Raw genomic sequence first — 25,625 nt, forward strand, 5'->3', positions numbered from 1 at the left:
AAACTATGAACAGCTTTTAGGTAATGACCAAAACTATGAACAGCTTTTAGGTAATGACCAAAACTATGAACAGATTTTAGGTAATGACCAAAACTATGAACAGCTTTTAGGTAAGATAAACTTAATCTAGATTACTGCGCTCACTTACATCAGTGAAAACTAACCTTAAAGAAGAATGTTGAGATCAGTTAAGTCAGCTTTTCTCAGCTTAATCTGCTGACATTGCTGACACACACACACACACTTTCTAAACCACTTATCCTTCTGGGTCATGGGGCAGCTGGAGCCTCCTGGAGGCAAGATACATCCTGGACAGGTCGCCAGTCCATGCAGACACAGGGAGAACATGCAAACTCGCCCAGCCGGGGAATTGAACCCAGGACCTTCTTGATGTGAGGTGACAATATAAAAAAATTACAGTACTTTGCATTTCTTGAGATTTTCTCAACAATCTTGTCTAAAAAATGAAACGTCCTCAACATCTACTGTTGCTCCGACTTGAGCGGGAGAGGCAATTGTACTTGGCCCATAGTAAACAGTCTTTATTTATAGCCTCATATATTTATTGCCATAGTTCTACAACCATGACACGCAAAAAGATTGAATTTCTAAACGTAACTCACCATTTAGCTTCCGTCACCACTACACACACAGAACAACATTAAGCAAAAAAGATTGTCATTCCTTTTTTTAGCACTGAGGCACATGTGACGCCAGTTAGGCCACTAGTTATACCAACTAGCTTTCATCCGAGTAAGTCTGTCAGTGATATCTGTTCAGTCTGTTTCTTAATTCCAAATGTGCCTTTCAGATAAATGACAAACACATTTATTAAGAGTGGTTGATATATTACTGATATACTTACCTTTTTTTGTTCAGGACCACTTGACATTGGACTTTCACACCTCTGATATAGATCATTATTTAATGTGCAATCATCAGAAACGGATTAGGATTAGTGAGCCCAATTAGTGGTGGTTAAAGTGTTTCTGCTAAAGTGAGTCTGCTGTCACACAGTAATGAGCAAACCCGTATGACGTAGTATCCAAAATCGTTTACTACCATCAGAGCCAGTTCATGAAAGCCTGACCACTTCTTACTTCCCCCATTATGTTAAAAGCATGATTGCAAAATGTCAGAGGGCGCATGTGAGCAAGTCCTCAAAGAATGGGAGTAAATGGAGCTCAACAGCTAAAAACAAAAAAACTGAAATAGTTACTAAACACTTGCTGAGAACTTTTCTATATTTTGGTAAGTAAGAAGGATGTAGTTCACTAAAAAAAGGAAAAAAAAAACCTTACCTACATATTTCCTTTTTTCTACATCAAGTAGGTTTTGGGCAGCAGTACACTAGCATTACTCCTAGTGCTTATTGGTTGGCCAGCGGAGCAGCTCATTGGCTGTGCACGCTCACAGACCATCATAACCGTACGTGAAGCGCCTTTTTAAACTTCTATAACTCAAGTTTAAAAGCTCTTACACATATAACAGCAGTGTTAAAATGTTTCTGTTTGTATTATTTTACATTAAAATGTTAAAGCATGATTTTGCTCAAATTCTCCATATTAGTCCATTCATTTTGGACTTGCTCAGGAGCTTTTGAGAAACCCGGAGGACGTTACAGAATGGTAATTCTCCTTGCAAGTTCTCTGCTACCATGACCAATTCTGTTGTGGACCAAGTGGATCTGTCTTTTAGAGACGTTCTCAGAGTAATCCTGAGCTACATGGCAAAGAAACAGCGACTATCAGGTCTAGAACAGCTTAAAAAATCCAAAGTGAGACTGAAAACAAACTGGGGTTAATTAGTCATGTTCAAAGCAAGGAAGTGCACACATCGATCTTTTCTAGTCTATTAATGAGCTTAGCTTGGAGCAATTAAAATGAGAAATGGGGCATCGTCACACTTTCTACTGCAACTGAGAAATACTTCTTTTTACACTTTACCTTTACAGCGATGTCTGCTTCAATTCAAAATGTATGAGGATATGACACTCATGCAAAGTTATTACCTTCTTGGCCACAGTTGTTAAATAATAGATGTCAACATGCACTTATATTCATGTGATTATGGTTCCAATCATTTTCAGCCCCATACTTCTGAAATATTGAGCATCACGGAGAGTCACAAAGTCATCCCACAATAAGGTTCCTCTACAGTACAAAACCTTGATTTTTTTTATTACCTGGTCTGTCATAGTTCTTGAAATTTGTGAGAGCTGATGAGATGAGTATCTCGCAGGCATAACAGTATGGAGAACCAATTTCCCACTCTGCGGTGGTGACATTTTCTTCCACCTTTTGTTATTCCACTTTTGCTCTGTACAGATATACAATATTACTCAACTGTGGACCATGCATGACCACTAAAATTGGTTTCTAGCCCCAAAGTTACCCAATTCTCCTTTTCTGAGGCTAATAAAAGTTATAATAATCTCCCAGTTCAAAATGTTCTCAATTTTATTCTTTAAATGCACATCATTTTCGTTCACCTAAAGAACAGGAATGGTGCTGCTCTTTTATTTCCATGTTTTTATTGTTATGGGTTCAGTCTAGAGCTCTATGCGTGTTCCCATTTCTGAAATATTGTGTATCAAGGACAGTCAGAATGTCATCTGGTCTGTCTTGTCCATCATTATCCTTTTGGAGCTAATATTATGTATATAGCCTTGAAATGAATACTAGAGAGCTTTTGGTCTGCTCCTTTCTGGAGTGTTTTAATGCACTGCTCTAAAGATTAGTATCTTTATTAATAATCTAATAATCTTAGTCATAATGAAATGGGTGGAACGGTACAGTAGAAAGGGCCTAGGTTTGGTTCCCCAGCCGGGTGACCAGGGTCCTTTATGTGTGAAGTTTGCAGGTTCTCCCTGTGTCTGTTTCCTTCCACAGTCCAAAGACATGCAATCAGGCCAATTGGAAATGTCAAACTGCCCCTAGGCGTGTGTGTGTGAATGTGGACTGGCGAACTGTCCTGGGTGTATCCTGCCTTCCACCCAGTGACAGCTGGGATAGGGTCCAGCCCCCCCAAGACCCTGAAGGATAAGCGGCTTAGAAAATGTGTGTGTGTGTGTGTGTGTGTGTGTGTGTGTGTGTGTGTGTGTATTTAACATGAGAGATGCAGTTAGTTGATTCTAGCAGAACAATGCAGAATACCTAATTTGAAAATGCATCGTTGCTGACCATACAAAACAAAATAAAATCTTAATTTTTAGTTTTCTGCATAATTCAGACTCAAACAGTGTCTTTCACTTTGTGTGAAAATTCTACAATGAATGGACCAATAGAAACGCTCCAAAACCGGAGGTACTTGCACTCTGAACAGCGACAATATGTTTATACAGTCTAAGGTCATCTTTGCATATATAGAGGGGTAGCATTTGTCAACACAACTCTGTTAAATAAATTGATAAAATAGAATAGCTTCACTACCGAACAGCTACTTGATTTGTAAAATAGTGCTGCGTCCACCAAACTCCTGGAAAATTAGGTTAAACTAATAGCTTTGCTATAGTTGCAGTGCTACTGACCAACACTGGTTGTTTTCACTAGCCTCCAAGCAACAACCTGATTGAAATCACTAGTGTTCTCCTAAACCTGTCACCTGTAGAAGAAACCCATAGAAAACTGTCTTACTGGTGGTTCCTGATAGTTTTGCAACGTGTATTGGCTTTTTAATATCACATTGTAACAGATCTTCATGGATTAACAGGTAACCAGTGGCTTATTCTAAATGCGTTTGATGATTTCCTATTGGGATCTAAAGGTATTTACAGGAAACTTGCGCTCTCCTTTGGAAACCATTAAGCCTATTCCATTGGATGGCAAAATGCTCCTTTTTCCCCAGAATTTCTCTCATCCCACTCAAACAGCAGCGCGGTAGGATTTACTGCAAGCTGCAAAATCTCACCATGTATTTGAAAGCTGAGGAATTAATCTAGTGTTTCTTAGCCTTGAAACTCCAGTACCAAACTAAAAAAAAGGTCTTGGCTGATCAACTATATATGGGACTATTAGAAAATTACATAAATTGAATTTTTCTGCCTACCGTTCTTTTAAAGCAGCTCCATTCTGCATCACTTCCCATTGGTCTCCATGAACACAGTGGTTGAAAAAAAAAAATGCCAAAATTCCAAACCAAAATTCATTGGTTTTTGCTCTGGAGATGTGGTTATGTGTCTTCTGACATTGTATGAGCTGTATTAAGCTGTTCAGATATATGTTTATTTTATGGCTAATACTATCATACAGTGTCCAAGACTGCATAAGCACTTCTATTTGAGATTATTTAACAACTAAAGATTCATGAATCAGTATGTATGTAGTCGACATCCTTTCCTTTCTTTGACAGTGGACAGTCTGTGTTGGAGTGACTAAACCCTTTTTCCTCAATTTATAGAAATGTTTCCCAGCTGCCATACAACACCTGACCGACACAAGCAAGTCTGAGAGATCAAAAGAACAAAGAGCACATTGTTCTGTGTGTCTGTGATGAAAGGAGGGGTAACCAGGGAAGGGGCTTGGGGCGGGTGGGGGTCAGATCGAAACTTGGCAAAGGGCCTCCAGTTTCTTTCTTCCATCTCCTTCCATCTCCTACTTATCTGATACCTCACTCATAAAGTCTTACGATGGAGTCCATCAGCTAGGAAGCTGAGCTGTCTCAAAGTTCCCAACCAAGTGTGGTTCAGCCAGCAACTTGAGAGTCATTTGACATGAAAAACAACCACAGAGGCTAGAACTGGAATCATGTATTCATCTCCCGTCCTCTGTCAGTCTTCTCCAACCACGAACATCCATTGAAATATTTATGACTTCTCATCTTCAGCAGAGTGTTCTAGCTTTTAAGTGCAGGCGCTAATCAAAGCAGATAAATTCCTTATGACTAATATTTACACCAATAGATCATGTACTTAAAATGCATGAAAAATGATGCCAAATCAAAGCACACATTTTGTTCATTTTAAAAAGCAAAGCATTGCTGATGCCTTGGCCTTACCCTGCAGTACAGACTGCGGACTCTCTGTTTTAGTTTATTTTTCTAGACTTCCACCTTTAATGCTGTCATTTGGTTCAGGCTCGCTGCATTAAGGGTAACCATACACCCTGAAAAATACAGTGCTTTGAATTTACATGATTCCAAAGTGTAAGTACTTAGTTCATTTGGAACCCATGTACACTATTAAACCATGTACATGTAGTTACCTCATGCGGCAAATTTTTTAAATTGCATGTGTAGACTTTATGCAATGTATACTACATATCCTTCCGTAATGCTTCCTCTGCAGTTTAAAGTGATTAATCTGTAGAGTAATATATATATTGGTTTTGGGCATAATCTGAAAATGCCCGGTGACCTTTACATTGTGTGTACATTTCATGATGAATGGACCAAAAGAAATGGCCCAAAATTACTTAGAATAACGTCTCGTTTCACTGACTTACATGAAAAATTAAAAATCAATTTTTCCTGTAAAGTTACGATTTTGGAGATACTAGGTCCTGACAGCAGTGATATACACTATATTTCCAAAAGTATTTGCTCGTCTGCATTCACACGCATATAAACTTGACTGACATCCCATTCTTAACCCATAGGGTTTAATATGATGTTGGCTCACCCTTTGCAGCTATAACAGCTTCAACTCTTCTGGGAAGGCTTTCCTCAAGGTTTAGGAGTGTGTTATGGGAATTTTTGACCAATCTTCCAGAAGCCCATTTGTGAGGTCAGACACGGATGACAAGTACTGTTCTCCTGGCAACCGCCAAATCCAGACTTGTCCATCTGATTGCCAGAAGGAGAAGCGTGATTTGTCATTCCAGAGAACACGTCTCCACTGCTCTAGAGTCCAGTGATGGCACTTTACACCACTACATTTGATGCTTTGCACATGCTTGGTGATGTAAGGCTTGGATGCAGCTGCTCTGCCATGGAAACCCATTCCATGAAGCTCTCTATGCTGTTCTTGAGCTAATCTGAAGGCTACATGAAGTTTGGAGGTCTGTAGTGATTGACTCTGCAGAAAGTTGCCATCCTCAGCGCTCTGTGCGCCTCAGCATCCACTGACCCTGTTCTGTCATTTTATGTGGCCTGCCACTTCGTGGCTGAGTTGGCGTCGTTCCCAATCACTTCCACTATGTTATAATACCACTGACAGTTGACTGTGGAATATTTAGTAGCAAGGAAATTTCATGACTGGACTTGTTGCATAGGTGGCATTCTATCACAGTACCACGCTGGAATTCACTGAGCTCCTGAGAGCGACCCATTCTTTCACTAATGTTTGTAGAAGCAGTCTGCAGGCCTAGGTGCTTGGTTTTATACACCTGCGGCCATGGAAGTGATTGGAACGCCTGAATTCAATTATTTGAATGGGTGAGTGAATGAAGCAATCTGAAGGAAACTACATGCAATGTGCTCCTGATTATATAGAGCTTTGAACAAGCCCCTGTTGGAGTGATGAGGTAGGTGGCGGACAGCCGTCACCACATTTAACCTCTGTTTACGACTTCTGGGTGCAGACCCCCGTAACCCTTCGTGTGTCTGGTAGAAAACAGAGATCATTTCCAGCATCACATGTAGTGCAATCAATTACATTTACATCAAGATATGTAGTGTATTTGTTTGGTTCAGATTGCTTCATCCTAATGGGAGTTACAGCAGAATATTCAGGGCCTCTTTAAAATGAATCTCCCTGTATATACAACCCCAATTCCAATGAAGTTGGGATGTTGTGTAAAACATAAATAAAAACAGAATATGATGATTTGCAAATCCTTTTCAACCTATATTCCATTGAATACACTACAAAGACAAAATATTTAATGTTCAAATGGATAAACTTTATTGTTTTTTGCAAATATTCACTCATTTTGAATTTGATGTCTGCAACACGTTCCAAAGAAGTTGGGACAGGGGCAACAAAAGACTGGGAAAGCTGAGGAACGCGCAAAAAACACCTGTTTGGAACATTCCACGGGTGAACAGGTTAATTGGAAACAGGTGAGTGTCATGATTGGGTATAAAGGGAGCATCCCTAAGAGGCTCAGTCGTATACAAGCAAGGATGGAGTGAGGTTCACCACTTTGTGAACAACTGCATGAGCAAATAGTCCAACAGTTTAAGAACGTTTCTCAACGTGCAATTGCAAGGAATTTAGGGATTTCATCATCTACAGTCCATAATATCATCAAAAGATTCAGAGAATCTGGAGAAATCTCTGCAAGTAAGTGGCAAAGCAGAAAACCAACATTGAATGCCCGTGACCTTCGATCCCTCAGGCGGCACTGCATTAAAAACCGACATCATTCTGTAATGGATATTCCCACATGGGCTCAGGAACACTTCACAAAACCACTGTCAGTGAACACAGTTCGTCGCTCTATCTACAAGTGCAAGTGCAAGCCATATATCAACAACACCCAGAAACACCGACGGCTTCTCTGGGCCCGAGCTCATCTGAGATGGACTGACACAAAGTGGTAAAGTGTCCTGTGGTCTGACGAGCCCACATTGTTTTTGGACATCATGGACGTCGTGTCCTCCGGGCCAAAGAGGAAAAGGACTGTCTGGATTGTTGTCAGAGCAAAATTGCTATATTGGTCACTAATTTTTTTCTTTATTGCTCAGAAATGTTCATTGGAAAGCTTTGAGTTGTTTGTTTATAATTCTCACTTGAACAGATGAAAATAAACAAGTGAGATGGGAAAATGTGTGTTTTTCATTTAGCTGATTAATAATTCTGCACCACTATAGTTGCCCAATAAATGTGCACATATAGATATTCTCCTAAGAAAGACAAAACTTCACTTTTACTTTCTTAAACATTCGTGTTTGAGGTTTATTAACATTTTGGATTAACCAAGAGCACTGTAGCTGGTCATCAATAAAAATAATCCTCAAAAATAAGACTTGCCTAATAACTGTGCACACAGTGTATATGTATATATGTACATATGGAGTCCTCTCTGGTGGAAATGTATAATTGTTCACAATGTGCAGAAGCACACACTCCTTTTTGAGTCTATGCTTTGACGTTAAGGTGTTAAGATGTAAAGACGTGCGACATGGTGTGAAAAATTCCTGACCCGACACATTTAAATGATTATTTCCGGAATTACATAGCAACTAACCGCAGTGCATGCACAGCATATTTTAGCTCATTTTTATTCTTTTCACTTAGTAATGATACTTCATTCAGTTTTCACAACAAAATCTTACATAGTGCAACTTTAAGAATCAATAATTTCAAAATGCCAAAATGGTTCTGTCAGATTCTCTAACAAAGCCATTATTGAGGGGTAAATAAATGTCTACTCCACTCCACCATCTTCTCTCCCCTTTCTTTATTTCTCCAAGCAGCTCTTCTCTCCTCCACGAGAGACGCTGTCCCGTGCTGCAGCCTGCATTAACCATGTATTGTTGTGTGCTTGAGATTACATTAATGCTGGGGTTCTTCTCTTCTCTGTTAGCTCTTCCCCAGTCTCCAAGGACTTCCTACCCATCATGCATTGCAGTAGGTCACCTCATGCCACAAAGAGTTTGCTCGCTGAATTTCTGCACAACCTCTTCATGACCGTGTTAGATTCCTGCTAAATGTTCTGCAGGGAAACATGAAATATTAACCCATCTAGTGTGGAGAAGGAGGCCAGAGCCTGAGGGGCATTAAATAGTGTCACATGAATTCCAGCTTAGCATAAAATTCTCCAGCATTTGTACACATACAGGAGATTACAATGCTACTACACTACTATACAGGCTTAACATCTGGAAGCAACAGCAACTTTAGAAGAAAAATATATATATATTTTTTTTTTTCAATACATAACAGACAATAGTATATTTTATTAACTTAGTATAAATAGGATTTGAATAAATATCACTGCCAATAGTGTCTGAATTTTGTAGAGGCATTCTGGCCTAAAACTACATTTTAATATGTTACATATTGTGTTATATTATTTTCATATTTATTCATTTCTGTTCTCTAACTACAATACCCAGCGTGCACTAGGCAAATACATCATACAACCGCTGGGAATCCCAGTGGTGTCACCTAATTGTGCTAGTCTAGCCACTGATTAATAGGCAAACAAATACAACCAAGCTAGTTTTGTTACTCTTACCTCAGTCATCAAACAGAATTCTACATAAAACAGTTATTAGACAAAATAGACAACAGAGTTGAACTGTTAGTGGTTGTTTAGTGTAGTGGTTAACACCTCTGCCTTCTAGACTGCAGAGTGGGGTTCAATCCCCCACCAGGGCAAGCACCCCACACTATACCAATAGGAGTCCTTGGGCAAGACTCCTAACACTGCCTTGGCCTGTAGAATGACTCTGGATAAGAGCATCAGCCAAATGCCATACATGCAAACTGAGTTAAGGCCTTTAGAAACCAGGTAGCTACTTTATTCACTTTACCTGTTAGCTTGTCCTCCTCATCTGACGTTTAATGTTTAAGAAATCCATTCTCTCAACTGTAACAACAATGCAGTTGCTATGATTACATGGTTTCAATAAGACGTTCGGCCTCCTAGTAGTAATGCTAGCTATCTGCCTTCCTTCTGTGTTCACTAAGTTTCTAAAAGTAAATAATAATAATAATAATAATAATAATAATAATAATAATAATAATAATAAAAAGCCTGCCCCCAAAAATCTACCCCAAATCAGTTTTTACCCAACCTTAAAGCTCTACCTACCTTCAAGATAGATCATCTGAAGGGCTTTTAGGTCTTTAGAAGGTACTGTTATCAACAAAGTGTGTCAAGTCTTTAATTTTGAAAAAAAAAAAAAACAGTCACTTACAGTATATCTCACAAAATGTGTTGTTTGTTGTTGGCAAATCGGATTGTAAAATGCTGTATTTGTGAAACTTTCAAAATCAGTGGTCGCGAAAAAGGTCATTTCACCCATTTTTCTACATGCTTCCTGCCAGGCGCAACTTGCATGTTACTTTATTCCATTTACAAAGTCAATAAGATTTATGTAGATGGTATTTGAGCATAGCTATAAGCTATTAGCTGTTTGAGATGGGTGTTGATTGTCTGATTCCTCAGTGATTTCTCTCATCAGTCCAAGACTTTTCCAAGCTTGTCTTAGTACAGTGCTGCTGCTTCAGCTCGGAATATTTCTGTTTTAATTATGGACCTAGACTGAATATTATTGTGGGTTTTGTGCATGCTGTTGTTCTTGCCAATGTTGGTTGCAGATGTGTTTATGTATTGACTGTGTTTTATTGTGTTGGGCTGTGGCTTAGTGTGGGTTTGTTTGTGTACTTTAGAGAGAAGTTATTCCGCTATATGTGACCTTTCCTGCTATTCCGCTGTTTTTCTGTGATTTCTCTCAACAGTCTAACCGCTTTATCCAAGTTTGTCCTTGTTTGTCCTGTTGCTACAACTCAAAATCAAGCTATTTTATTGCTTTGTTCAATAAAAGAGCATTTCCTTGAACAGAAATAATGGCATCTTCTGGTTCTTCTTCACCTCTGATGCCACAAAATATTAAATTTTGTACTGTGTGTACTGTATGCATACAGTTACAGTGTCTGTTGTGAACTGGACACTGCTTTACGATAGTTTTGAGAAGGTTTTGGCTATATTTATGTTGACAGGGGGATGCCTGGTTCCTATCACCACCACTGTAAAGAAATCTGAGTTTCTACAATGAAGCAAACAACTCTGTTTACATCTCAACCACTGAATTATTCAGAAATTATGACAAATAATAAGTGCATAGCTGTAAAAGATTATTAGAAAGCGAATGCTTGTTCATTTAGCACTGTCAGTCCAGCTCCTGTGCGGTTTAACAGGCCGAAGTAAGAGCAATTTGTAAAAATTCCTTCCTTATCATTTCTTCTCCGACCTTTCTGCTGCCCAGCAGCTTTTTCCTGACTTAGATCATCGCCAATCTAAACACACGTGATCTTGTAAAGCCTGGCATGTCTGAGGACCGCATTCTCCACCTCAAATCCAAACCAAAACTTCAGGTCAGAAACGCCCTGTCGACCGTTTGTCACTTGGGACATAAACATGCTGTACAAACTTCAGACTGGATCCATTCATCCATCTTCATTTTCCTTCACTCGAAATGACTGGAAGAGTGACAGGGATTGAATTATAACAGCAAAGAATTTTTCTCTGCTTTAAAGCAATCTTTTAACCAGTTCATTCAAGGGCACCAGCCTCACCCGTCTCTCGGGAGAGTGCTGAGTTGTGTCTCCGCCAATTATCTTCCCAAACAGCCTTCAGGGAGTGGTGGATGAGCCTGACATAACCAGGACGGTGTGCAAATTCCAAACACTAATCCCAGCTCCTTCATATGCCAGTGGATATCCATTTACGTTAAAGTGATAGACTGGCCAAAAGTCAACTTCACACAACTTTCCCCTTCTTACCCCAAAACATTGCGTAAGCCAATATATGTTTGATGTCTGAACTCTGTCTATTTCAGTTTGTTATGAGCTTTAAGGCTAATGTACCTAACAAGTAATGAGAGCTAATACGCTGCCAGTTAGCATGTCTAACTCATGCCTCAAACCATGTCTAGTTGTTGAGTCATCTCAAATAGGCTTGCTTTTGGAGGTTCTGACACTGTATGGCATACTTTCATCTTAAAACATGAACAGAAAAGTGCAGGTTTCAAGATTCACTACGTGGTCAAATGTATATGGACTCCTGGCCATCACTCCTATATGAGCTTGTCGGACATCCCATTCTAAAACCATGGTCATTAATTCGTCTAGGAAGGCTTTCTACAAGATTGTGGAGCATGTCTGGGGGAATGTGTGCCCATTCAGTCAAAAGAGCATTTGTAAGGTCAGGTACTGATGTTGGACAAGAAGTCCTGGCTCACAACTTTCGAGTTCATCCCAAAAGGTGTTCAGTGGGGTTGAGATCAGGGCTCTAAATAGGCCACTGGGGTTCCTCCGCACCAAACTTGTCAAACCATGTCTTTATGAATATGTTCACATTACCAGATTGAAGTGGCACAAATCCGATTTTTTGCCCTAATGTGATGTTTTCAGGGCTGTGTGGACACGCAAATCTGACCTGAGCCATTTTCATATGTGCTCCTCGATCAGAAACATACTCGATTAATGGCCATGTGACCTTAATGTGAAAGCTCAGATTGGAATTCATGTGTTTTTTTCCACTGCACATACACCATTATTCAGCATTACCCCATGGCAGCAGCACCAAATGAAAGTTAAACCCTGTAAATGGTGTAAAAGCAGCATATGTAGTAATAAACAGCTGTTCAGAGTTAATTATTTTCACAGCAAAGGCTCTTTCTGCTCATTGGTTTGTTTGCTGATGATCCATGTGATGCACGTAATTCATTCACATCACGTTAACAAGTAGGATGTGTGCATGCTGGTCATTTCAGGGCGCCGGTTCATTCACATTAATAACCAATTTTAATTACCTAAACGAGTGTGAACCATCCTGTCAGAGGGATCAGATTTGAGGAAAACATTGGATTTGAGCAATGTAAACATAGCCTATGGAGCTCTCTCATGCTTGGAACAGGAAATGGTGTTCCCCAGACTGCTGACACAAAGTTGGAAGCATATAATTGTGTAAAATGTCTTTGTATGCTGTAACATTAACATTACCCTTCACTGGAATCTAAGAGGCCCAAACCCTGAAAAACAGCCCCAGACCATTATCCCTCCTCCACCAAACGTCACTGTTAGCACTATGTACTCCGGTAGGTAGTGTACTCCTGGCATCCATCAAACCTGGACAGCCAGATAGTTAAGGATGTTTTATCACTCCTGGTTTGGCTTAGGCTTGTGTGCAGCAGCTTGGCCATGGAAACCCATTTCATGAAACTCCTGACAAATAGGTCTAGCTGCTTCCAGAGGCAGCGAGTTTCCCCGCTATGTGAGCTTGCATGGTGTACCACTTCAAGGCTAAGCTATTGTAGCTTCCATTTCATAATAACACTTATAGTTGTCTGGGGCAGATCTAGCAGGGCAGAAATTTCACATACATGACTTGTGGCAAAGGTGGCATCCTATGACGGGGCCACTTTTAAAATCACAGAGCTGTTCAGTACGACCCATTCTACTGCAAGCATTTGTCTATGGAGATTAACAATCGATGTGGCTGAAACACCAGATCTCAACCATTAGGAGGGGTATCCACATACTTTGGCCATATAGTGTAAACAGTGTAGTAAAGTAATCAGTAGTAGGAGTATTTTTTTTCAGGAAGCCATACCACTTCAATCTGACAGGAGTTAAAGTTTACAGCTGCACTATTCAACTTTTTTTTGTTAAAACTGCAAGTCACCATGTTAAGCCCTGTTCAAGCTGGATTAGTTTTACCACAGGAGGTCCAGTGATGTAATTTATGTCTGATTTGACTGGCCAGTTTGAACGGGATAAAGGATCTGTGTAATTCTCCAAAGTACCCCAAATATCACAGGTAGAAATATCATCACACAGACATTTAACCTCAGCATTATGCAACAGACACCACACTTTGGATGAGACAGAAGACTTTACATCAAATGTGGAGCTCAGTATTCTTGCCATGAACTTAATGATTACGAAATTGCAGCCAATCAGGCTCCATTTTAGCTTTTAATCTTATCTTCAGGTTGCCAAAAAGAAAAAAGAGGAAAGAAATGGATGGGCCATTCTGTATTACCCAGTTTTGTTATTACCTTACTGTGATGTCAGCTCCAAGTCCTCCCAATTGTAGAAGATAATTCGTTCCAGATTTTTTAACAGACTTCATAGAGGATTAACATTACGGATCTCATTGGTAATCACTCATGTTTCAGCACCTCCCCTGGAAAATGTAATGCAGCTCCAACAGGGCTTTAGAGATCACATCTGCAGTGTGACACTGATGCTCAAGTACCATATTTGTATTTATGTCTATGCATTTTAAATGAGCATGAATAATTCTCCAGTGTACAGCATGTGTGCGTACTTAGGGAATGTGTGTATATGTATCACTTTGTGGGCATGAAGCATGGATGAATGATGAAGAACATGAACATTTTGACATTGTGGGGGTATTTGGTTGCATCACATGATGAAACATACTTTACTTTTTAACACAAAATGCAGATTTTATGTGAAAAAAGCAACAGAAGCTTTTGGTTTGTTGAGTTTAAGGTTAGGGTTGAGTTAGGTGTGGGACATGGACACAGAAACACCCCACAGAGATAGGAATGTGTGTGTGTGTGTGTGTGTGTGTGTGTGTGTGTGTGTGTGTGTGTGTGGTGACTGGTACTCCCTGGCCTTAAAGTAAAGCACATTCCTCCTCAGCAGAGTGAAGGTATGAACTCGGTGTGCTATTTATCAGTCTAATGTGAAGAGCTTATCTCTACACTACACCTCAGGAAGCCTTAGACACTGCAATCACCTCTCTGCAATGGATCACTCAGGTATGCAGTGTGCAGATTCAGGCTTCAAGTCGGCTGCTGTTGGTTTTAGCTGAGTCATTCTACCATTATATCGTCTGTTTTATTGAACATCAACAAAGCTGTAACTCCACTGACTGTAACACCACTGCCTGTAACACCACTGACTATAACACCACTGACCGTAACACCACTGACTCTAACACCACTGACTGCAGTACCACTGACCGTAACTCCACTGACTGTAGCACCACTGACCGTAACACCACTGACTGCAACACCACTGACCGTAACACCACTGACTGTAACACTGCTCACTGTAACCCTTATTATTCATCACTTTCATCTTTGGCATATGTGTACAATCAAACTCAAGTCTAGAAGGAAGGAGTGTGTGTAAATTTGAGAGTAATTGTTTAAAAGCTGCATGATTTACTGTTAATTAACCAAAACTGTTATCAACATCATCTATAATAATAATATTCATTTATACACATGGCAGTCCTGTACAAAACTGGATGTACTTGACATTCACATTGATACAAACATCCTGCAGCTATTTTATGCTCCATTTAAAGACATTTTACACTGTGCTTTTGTTTTGTAGTACTGACTCCCCCCACAAAATAACAATAATAGTACAAAGCACAGCTAGCATCATATACTCCAATAACACAGCATTTAAAAATGCTGTTTTACTCTACACAGTCATAACATTCTACTGTCTTAAAAACTGAGTCGTTTTGTGTATTTCACATTTGCTGTTTATTGGTTTATTGGCTCACTATTGAAACATCAGCATGAATCAGGGCGTGCTTCATGTAAATGATATGTAAAGGAGGTGCTGGTATGACTTCTCAATGTTATTCTTTCTTCCTTTGAGAAATCAATGCAAGTACTTCAAAAAGACTTTTTTTTAATAACAGTGTCTGTTTCTCCCAAATAGGATAAATAATTATGTGGTTTATTTTTATTTTGAGCTCATTTTCATGGCTTCAAATGTGTGGCACACAGCAGTGGCAGCTATATGGAATTCTCTTCTCCATGTTTATAGATTACAGTTTGCCATATGGTGCCACATAATCAAGTGCATTGGAGATTACTGAACTTCTCCACACAGTTTGGGGTGAGTGTGTGTGCTTTTGCATGATTCTACCTGACAGGCTCTGAGCTTCCATTGCTTGTTGACTAGTTCATTTCTACTATAAAACCAGTGTGCTTGCATTTTGTTGCGTCATTTGAGGCTGTTATAAGCCACACAGTGCCCTCACAGTAAGAGTCGACATTAAAGTCCTTTGTTCCAGTTCCAACATTTCCAAATGTCTAAATCTATTATTCCTCGTGTGGGGAAGCTGCTCTAGGCCAGGGTGGCCCAACGCCCTATCCAGCAGAGTTGCGGTCCAGTGCAATTTGGAGTTTATTCTGCTCTAATTGGGCGTCCTGTTCTAAACAAAACATTCAACATCTGTAGTGAGCTTCTGCCATCTAGTGGACGAAGAGTCAAAGTGCTGTTTTCTCTCTTATTCAAGAAGACAATGATGAAAGAAGAAAAAGATGAAGACAAATAATAATAATAATAATAATAATAATAATGATAATAATAATAACAATAATAATCATTTAAAAACACATTTACATCGTGCTTAACATTAACATTATAGCTACAACAGTCAACAACAGTCGCAAGCTGATTGGTTGAAAGGCGTTCTAATCGTGCTGATACTTCGCCATAACATCACGCCACTGAGACGCCGTTGCTACGCAACGACTTTGCTAGGAGACCCTCAGGCTATTTAGGCTTTGCCACAAACAGAAAATGGACACTTTGAAGATTTGACCGACAGCCGATTTGACCAGAGTCTGAAGATGAGACGGCACTAAATTCCCAAACTGTCAGTTGTTCTGTGTGGAGCTGGAGAACGAACTGCCGGCTGTGCAGCGAGTGGGCGGGGCTCGTTACTCTGACGTAGCATCGAGCTGCTTGTTAAGGAACTATAATTCGGCGGAAGGAACTGAACATTAAAACATATTAAATGCGTTAACGGCCCAATTTATTAATTTCTTACTGTATTTATTTAACTGTTGTATAAAAGCAATAGAACACTCAAGGTCGTGTGTTATCACTATAACATCACTGATGGTCACAAATAGGCGGACCGCGGTCCGAGTCCTGCCCAGACGCTGTCCTACGCTAACCTGGGCCTATAAACGATAAACTAAGGAGAATTACTTAATTTCGACCGGGTGGTTCTATTTTAATCGGCATAACCTTCCTACCTTTTACAGTACGGCTTTAGCGCCCGGGGAAACTCACAGACCAATCGCATGCGTTGTAAAAATCACACGTGACGCTCCTCAGCCAATCAGATCTGTGCATTACCTTGCGCACTGAGACTGGAATAAGTGACGCACACACAGGGGAGGGACGAGGCGAGAAACAGCAGTCGGTGAAGGAAGTCAGCCAGAGGCAGGTTTTTTCACATGGCGTTCTCTAAAAAGAGAAAACTGACAGTAAATATTCTTGAAATTTTACCAAACTGTACTTCATTTGATTCAACATTCAGTTGTTGACTGCATAAGATCAAATCAAATCAAAATTTATTTGTATAGCGCTTTTTACAATGAATGTTGTCAAAAAGAAGCTTCACAGAATTCCAGAAAAGACAACGTTTTAACAAGAGTGTAGAAACCTCTCGGTGAGCAAGCCTGGGGCGACAGTGGCAAGGAAAAACTTCCTCAGAGCTGAGGAAGAAACCTTGGGAGGAACCAGGCTCACCAGGGGTGGGACCCATCCTCCTCTGGTCAAACTACCTACAAGTGATTATACTACTAATATTAATAGCAGTAGTATTAGTAGTAGTAATAGCTAGGAGTCTATGAAAACATCAGTGTAGGGTGGGCAGGTGGGTGGCGGTAGCTGGGGCGTGGGCAGCTGGTCTGAAGTGGGTAACAGGAGGGCTCGACAGTCAGTCGTCCTTCAGTGTCCGGCCAGACATGTGGGCGGTTGTATACTCTGAAAAAAGGAGAGGGAATTAGTTTTATTCTGTCTGTTTGTACGTGAAACAGGGAATGTGAACATTTCCAGAGTGTGGCTAATGACTCCGGCAGATCTGACTATGACAGCTGAACTAAAAGCAGAGAACCAGAAGGACACACAGACACGAGAGCACTCTGAAACAGTTTGGCATCCCTCCGCTCCACCGTCCACAAACCTGAGTGACCGCGTGCGAGCAGTGGGACGACAGCACCAGCGTCTCAGTTTACTATAATTCCCTGTACCCCCTGGATCTGCTGCCTTTATCTAAGGGGGAACAATTAACTGCAATTAAAAGCAAAACTGAACAAGTGAGTTTTCAGCCTAGTTTTAAAGATTTAGATTGTATCGGAGTCCCAAACATTTTCTGGAAGATCATTCCAGAGTTTGATATATAAGATGTTGATATAAGTATTAGGCTACATCGGTAAACTGTATATGGCACTGAATCATGATGCAAGTTAGATATTATGATGTTCCGGACCTTAGCTTGAGGAAATTTTCTTTGACTCGATCTTATTGAATTTTAATTAAAGGCCTCTGATCTTACGGGCACCAAATCAAAACCATGATGTTATTTTGCGATAATATACTCCCTCTCCGGCACGGTGGCACGGTATGTAGTGCTGTCGCCTCACAGCAAGGAGGGCCCCGGGTGACCGGGGTCCTCTCTGTGTGGAGTTTGCATGTTCTCCCCGTGTCTGCGTGGGTTTCCTCCGGGTTCTCTGGTTTCCTCCCACAGTCCAAAGACATGCAGTCAGGCCAATTGGACATGGTAAAAATTGCCCCTATGTGTGAGTGTGTGAGTGACTGTCTGTGTCTGTCTGTCTGCCCTGCGATGGACTGGCGACCTGTCCAGGGTGTATCCTGCCTTCCGCCCGAAGACTGCTGGGATTGGCTCCAGCACCCCCCCGCGACCCTGACGGAGAAGCGGCTTAGGAAATGGATGGATGGATGGATGGATGGATGGATGGATGGATGGATGGATACTCCCTCTCCTGTCCTATTGCTTAATTAAGACATAGTTATGCAAAACACAAAGGGGGAAAACAATGGAAACATTTTATTTCTATTCCTTCTCGGTATCATGTGACTATTTTTTAGAACCTAAAAATGCTAAAAAGGTTTTCATACATAAACTTTTAATCACAAACTGAAATGTTTAAAACTCTACATACAAATGTATCTGCAAAGCATGGACACCCCTCAGGTATTCAGCCCCACCCATTGCTAACAGGTGTATCAAATCAAACATAGCCATGCAGTCTCCTTAGACAGACACTGGCAGTAGAATGGGTCATACTGAAGGGCTCAGTGACTTTAAACATGGCACTGTTATAGGATGCCATGTTTACCACAGAAAGTTTGTGAAATTTCTAGTGTGACAGATCTTCACCAAACAACTGTAAGTGTTGCATCACTCACTACAGAGTTCCAAGCTGCCTCGTGAAGCAACATCAAGAACTGTACTGAAATGGGTTTCTGTGGAGTGGTGTAAAGCATATTGCCACTGGAGCAATGGAGAAGTGTTCTCTGAAGTGATGAATCACGATACAAAGAGGTAATGAAACGTGATATTTTGAATTATAGTTGCTTTATATCTGCCTTTCAGCTAAATCACTGATCTCATGAATATACTTTGTGGATTTGTACCTGCAACCGAATGAGTATGAGTGGATACTACAACTTGAAAGATTAATTAATTAAGAGACCCTTATTAGTCCCTCAATGGGGGGGAATTTCACCTGCGCATTTAACCCATCCGTGAAGTGAAACACCACATACACACTAGTGAGCGCACGCACGCACGCATGCACGCATGCACGCATGCACGCATGCACACGCACACACTAGGGGCAGTGAGCACACTTGCCCGGAGCGGTGGGCAGCCCAATCCGCAGCGCCCAGGGAGCAGTTGGGGGTTAGGTGTCTTGCTCAAGGACACCTCAGTCATGGACTGTTGGCTCTGGGGATCGAACCGGCGACCTTCCGGTCACAAGGCTGGATCCCTAACCTCCAGCCCATGACTGCCCCAGCCCATGACTGGAGATGCTGCCTTAAAGGGGAATTCCACCAACATTTCAACATTTGTGAATAATTAAATGCTTAAATGCTTTTATAAACAGTCACTCAGAGTGGTCGGTGTGAAATGCTCCATTCTTGAGAAACTTACCGTATCAGGATTGTTCACAGTGTCGGTGATAGGAACCAGACGTCCACCTTTAAAAGCTCCCTCACAGAAGGTTTTTACATGACATGGTTACAGATATTTTTCCTGATATTGCTTAAGATTTTTTTATTTAATTTATTTAGATAGTAAATGAAATGGCTAAATTTGCAATGTAATTGTAATACCTCACAACCCCCGATTTCCATCACCACCACTGTAAAGACATCTGAGACGTTTACTCTTCCTACAATGAACCATTTCACATCAAGTCACTTTGAGTTTGTTTACATGATCACAGGTAAATGGAGTTCCCCTTTACAATCTGTGAGTGAAGTGCTCCATGATGCTTCAGAAAGGCATGTGTGTGAAGATCTAAGGCAGGGGTGCACATCTCTGGGGCTGGAGAGCCGGTGTCCAGCATGGTTTTGTAGCTGCCCCTCTCAAACACACCCACTGACCCTGGCAATGAGCATATCAGGTAAACCAGTTTTGTTAGTTAAGCTTTCCCAGTCATGCCAGCAGGTGGCACTGCAGGACTATGCAGTTGAAGCTTTTTACCTTTTTCTCTCTGTATTTTATTTCAGGCACAAACAAAAACCATAGAACATTAACTATAAGACCATATGGCAACATTATTATCACTGGTTATCAGAAATAATTGATTCAAAATAAATGTAAAAGTATAATAGTATATATAAAATGTTTTAACGGCATAACGATGCCCAAATGCAAAGGAACTAGGTGTTTTCAAGGTATATGTCAAGGTAGTTTTGCAATAAAATTACATATATTTTCACTTATCTGTAAATGTTGACATCACAACATATTTAACGGACATATATGTGCTCATATTTTAAAATATTGACATGTATTTAAATACTGGCGTGTACTTGCCTGAGGTAGGGCTTGACCGCTGGTCTCCCAGTCAGCGTCTCATATAGTTATGAACTTGTACCACATAAGTTTCCGATATGAGGAAATGATGTGCATATATTTTTCTTTGTCTGACATTTTGATGCTACCATCACATATATTCACATATATTTGGGGCATTAAGACACATACATACCAATGTGTTTATACATTGGAATTCAGTGCTATCATTTACAGTATATTGACACATTGCAGATATTTTTGTCGTGATGTTTTTGTTTGGGTGTTTGAATTGCCTTGATGTGGCCTACCAGTTGGCCTTAGCAAAACATCTGCATTGTATTAGTGTTACTGCCACTCGTTCATTTGTTTGTTTATTAGTTTTTTTTACAGTCTTTCGTAGCGGCTATAATTCTATTTTAGATATAAAATCGTCGTCCTCGACTAATATTCAGACAAAACCCGCTTCCTGACACTGCTGTCCCTATTCGCCATCCCAGCGCAGTCGTTTTACTCCTGACATCGTTTGTTGTGTCGGAATGCGGGTTGGAAAAAAAACGTAAATAACGCCACCCACCCATAAGCCACCCACGTAAGCTACAACAGACGGGCTGCTTATGAGATTTTTAAAGTATTGCTATCACTGCTTTTTATCTTAAGTGTATTATTTTGAGTCATATTTTAATTTATATTCTCGTAGATTTTTTTAAAATGTAGCTATTATTATATTTTCTTGTTTGTAAAGCACTTGGATTGACCGTAGTGTATAAAAGGTGCTCTGTAAGTATACTAGAGTATGAAGTATTAGCCAATCGCAGCGCAGAGGGGCGGGGCTGGTCGGAAAACGGGTGGTAAAAGAAATGGTTTGTGTGGTTTGTTTTCCCACAGCGCTTGTGGGCGGAGCCAAAGCGCTAAGCGCCGAACGCAGTGCCCGCTCTGCGTACTCGCACGTCGTGCCTCACTGTGATCGGAGGCGCAAACAGGAGCGGAGAAAAGCGGAGCTAACGCTGCCCTTCACTCTGTTACACAGTCGGACACAACAGGAGGACGGTGAAGCACCGCTATGTAAATGGACGTATGTGTGACCGAAAAGACAAAACAGCTGCCTTTGGATTGCGTGGAATTGGTTCAGACTGGATTGAAGCAGCCCAGAGGAGGACGCAGTTCAACCCGGGTGGAGCTTTCTTGAACCGGTCGGGCTGGAAAAAGAGCCAGAGCTGGGTGGGTGTCGCAATGGCATTTTAAGGTGGTCGTGGGGAGAATGCTAATGTGAGCCCTGGTTCCGGGTGGCCGTGCCTCACTGCGGCATTGGAACAGCACCATCATTTCCATCTTTTCCACACCCCAAGGAATAAGGACGGGTAAAAAAACAAGCCTCTGCCTTATTTATGCTTGCCTCTATAGTCCTGCTCACTGAAGGGCTTCTAGCCTGCTGAACTGACCCTGTGACAAAACCAAGAAATAAATCAATCAAAATAAATAAAATGGGTAACAGCTTTTCGAACATATCCGCCTTCCAGTCTCTCCACATCGTCATGCTTGGCTTGGACTCGGCCGGCAAGACCACTGTGCTCTACAGACTCAAGTTCAATGAGTTCGTCAACACGGTGCCCACGATCGGCTTCAACACAGAGAAGATCAAGCTGAGCAACGGTGCAGCCAAGGGCATCAGCTGCCACTTCTGGGACGTAGGCGGCCAGGAGAAGCTCCGGCCCCTCTGGAAGTCCTACAGCCGCTGCACAGATGGCATCATCTACGTGGTGGACTCCGTGGACGTGGACCGACTGGAGGAGGCAAAGACGGAGCTGCACAAGGTGACCAAGTTCGCGGAGAACCAGGGCACGCCGCTGCTGGTCATCGCCAACAAGCAGGACCTGCCCAGGTCCCTTCCAGTGGCCGACATCGAGAAGCAGCTGGCCCTCAGCGAGCTGACCCCATCCACCTCGTACCACGTCCAGCCTGCCTGCGCCATCATCGGTGAGGGCCTGCATGAGGGTATGGAGAAGCTTTACGAGATGATCGTGAAGCGCCGGAAGGCCCTCAAACAGAAGAAGAAGCGATAGCTGAGGGTCCTGTTGGGTTCTTTTGTCCTCCACCACCCCTCTTCCCTTCTTGATCATGCCTTTATTTGTGCTTGTAGCCCTTGGTCTTTTGGGTAGGCCAACATGGCCATGCAACATTGCACTGGTGACTCTGACCTTGTTGACGCTGGGGGGTGCTTCTCTTTGCTTTCAGATGGATTCGAGTGGCTCTGAGCGACGGACGTCATGAGGACCCCAAAAATGAACTGAAAACTTTGAAAATCAAACACTGAAAACTTAACGTGACGAAGGGCTGGTCCCTTTTCTGCTGCTGTCAGTTTCCCTCTAATATACAAGTAGCCTCGTTGTCAAACTGAAGGACTGAAGGAGTTATCTACTTAAAGCACTGTGAAAAACTACTACGCTGCAGTTTTGGTTCATGGAATGCTTGATGATCTCTTTTTTTTTGACAGCCTTCCCAAGGCATATACTGTGTGCATCACAAAAATCCTTCATGAACAACCCCAGTTGACTTCTGATGAGTGTGTGAGTGAGCGAGTGAGTGAGCGAGTGAGAGAGGCTCATGGTTTGTGGATGTTGCAGTTCAGGCCTGCATAAGAGATGGTGTTGGGTATGTTGAGTCTCATTCTGTGCATGGACTTGGGTGTACATGTCCAGGCTTATGAAGACATAAAGGAACATTATATGTGGTGGAGGATGCCTGCCATCCATATGCTTGCAACATGGTCCACCACTTAGCACTTTTTCTTACCAAAACAGTAGAGTTCAACACTGTATTGCAAAAATCAGATTATTGTATAACACAGTCAAAAAGGTGAATCTTGAAGTATTTTTCAATTAAAATGAAAAGAGAAAATGTTTTGAATCTGCAATCGTTTGCTTTTCATTTGAGTGATTTGTGTTACACTTTGTATAATATGTGGTGACTGGAAATGCAATCAAATCAAACTTTTGTAGCAAAAAGATGTAGCTTGTTGGCCAATTTAGCCTCTTTAGTTTAGCATTGGATTTACAAGGCTTATGTTGCTAATAAACCCTACAAGTCAATAGTCACCAGATGTAGTGTTGTGTTTATTACATGGCTCACCGCAAGTCATACTGTCCTGTGGACCACATTGTGGCCATAATGAAGGCCTGGATGCTGGTCTAAGCAGAAGTTTTTGGGATGTATTTACAGAAAAGATTTGGGTGACTATTGACATCCAGTGTTAGAAATGTTAGCCTTATAGCTTGCACTAGACTTCAGAAGCAAAATGGCATGGCCACACCAAACATGTCAAGGCCGAGCGACTACACGTGGGATTATGGGTAAATTAGTTTTTTCACCAAACCATTCTGTACAGGTTTTCTTTATTTAATGTTGTTTGATGTGTTTACTATGAACCTCCTGTCGTGATCTATAGAAGGTGTGGGGTAGTGGAGGTACAGGCAAAGCTGAGACCTACAGATACATACTGATGGGGGATGGGGGTCAACAAAACAAGGCATTTGCTCTATATTTAGACTTTCACTGTTAGGCCAGTGTTATACAGTGTCACATTGAAGTGCATTGCACCATCCAAACCATGACAGCCTTGTGACCAGTAATGTATAAGGTCATTCACATCCAGTCTTAAGAGGAGAATTGAATCATCCTGTCTGAGAATTCAATCATTGAGATGTAAATAAGAGTCATTTAGAGTGGTTTGGTGTGACACTCAGATTCTCGAGCCTGAGATTTCTTTACAGTGACGGGAACCAGGATTACGATGCATATATAGTCATTTTGTCAACCTCCAGTGAACCTACATATGCTCTCTGAGTTTTATATGGAATGTTGATGATGCATTTTAATCATAAAACAATGTCTCATGTATGAGGCAACCATCAGATAACCATTTCATGTAATAACCTTCTGTGAGGGAGCTGTTACAGGTGGATGTCTGGTTCCTATCACCACCACTGTGAACAATTCTGACTCTTAAAGTTTGTCTAGAATGGAACATTTCACTCCAAACCACTCTGAACAACTGTGTATACATCTTATCATTTTATTATGCAGGAATTTTGGAAAATTAGTGGATTTTCTCTCTAATATGAGACCTGTTTATTGCTAATGGCCCAGCTACACTCCCACACCATAGATTTATTCTCTTGACACATATGTTAAGAGTCAAAGACCACCAGCCAGTCCACATTCATGCTATGTTCCAGCTTGAGTGTTGATTATCTACCACGCATGTGTGCTAGAAGGATAAATAGAACAAATATGTTCAGCAAGTAGCTGTTCTCGAGAAGCAGAACCAGTGTCTTTACCTTCTCAAATGTTTGCAGTACTGTCTGTAGGCCTTATCACATCTATTTCTTTAGAATTCTTTACCACATTGCTGATGTGGGGAGGAGGTGTTTTTTTATAGCAACCCACCAGTTACAGCTGCTTCTAGCAGCAGGTTTCAACATGCAGCCACCACTAGCAGCACATATATCATTTCCTTCTCCTACATCCTTCAAGAGAAATAACATCAAAATAGAATACCTCAGTGCTGAAATGCATAACACTGTTTTGTTGACCTCAGCATGCTTTCATTTGAGCATTCGTTATGAAATTTGATGTTTTTGTCAAGCTTTTGGTCTAAAACATTTAAGTAATACAGGGCAGACTGTGTGACAAAGTAGTCCCAAGAGAATTTTTTCTTTTTCAGATTTTACCTTTTAATATATACAACTCAGACACAAGTAGCTTCACTAGTGTTTTTGGATAGTAGTTAAAATGGCTATATTTGTCTTGTAGATATGGTGACCCCTGGTTCCTATCACCACCACTGTAAGGAAATCTGAGTCTCTACAATGAACCATTTCACACCAAACCACTCTGAATGACCCTCTTTACATCTCAGCCATTGAATCACCCAGAAATTTTGAAAAATGGGTGGAATTGCCATTTAAGCTAACAAAGGTGCATCTCAACCCCCCTCTGTAATTCTTAGGTTTCATCCTGGGAGGTGGGGGTGGGGTCAAGTGGGGGTTGCCTGAGTTCACAAAACCTACTTTTAAGAAACCTGCATGGTCATGCCTAGCCACGAGCACCAAAGGTGACCAGGCACTCAGGCGAGATCTCAAAAACAAAATCATTCTGTAATCATTT

The 25,625-nt window shown here is 41.2% G+C and overlaps 1 protein-coding gene across 1 annotated transcript; it reads left to right on the forward strand.

The window, feature by feature from the left end:
• The first annotated feature begins 21,348 nt into the window (after positions 1–21,348).
• arl4cb (ADP-ribosylation factor-like 4Cb) lies at positions 21,349–23,554 on the forward strand. The gene has a single exon (XM_017695064.2). The coding sequence runs from the start codon at positions 21,944–21,946 to the stop codon at positions 22,520–22,522; it is 579 nt and encodes a 192-aa protein (XP_017550553.1). The 5' UTR covers positions 21,349–21,943; the 3' UTR covers positions 22,523–23,554.
• The last annotated feature ends 2,071 nt before the right edge of the window (positions 23,555–25,625 follow it).

This window comes from Pygocentrus nattereri, chromosome 6 (genome assembly GCF_015220715.1).
Source record: "Pygocentrus nattereri isolate fPygNat1 chromosome 6, fPygNat1.pri, whole genome shotgun sequence".
NCBI classification, from domain to species: domain Eukaryota; kingdom Metazoa; phylum Chordata; class Actinopteri; order Characiformes; family Serrasalmidae; genus Pygocentrus; species Pygocentrus nattereri.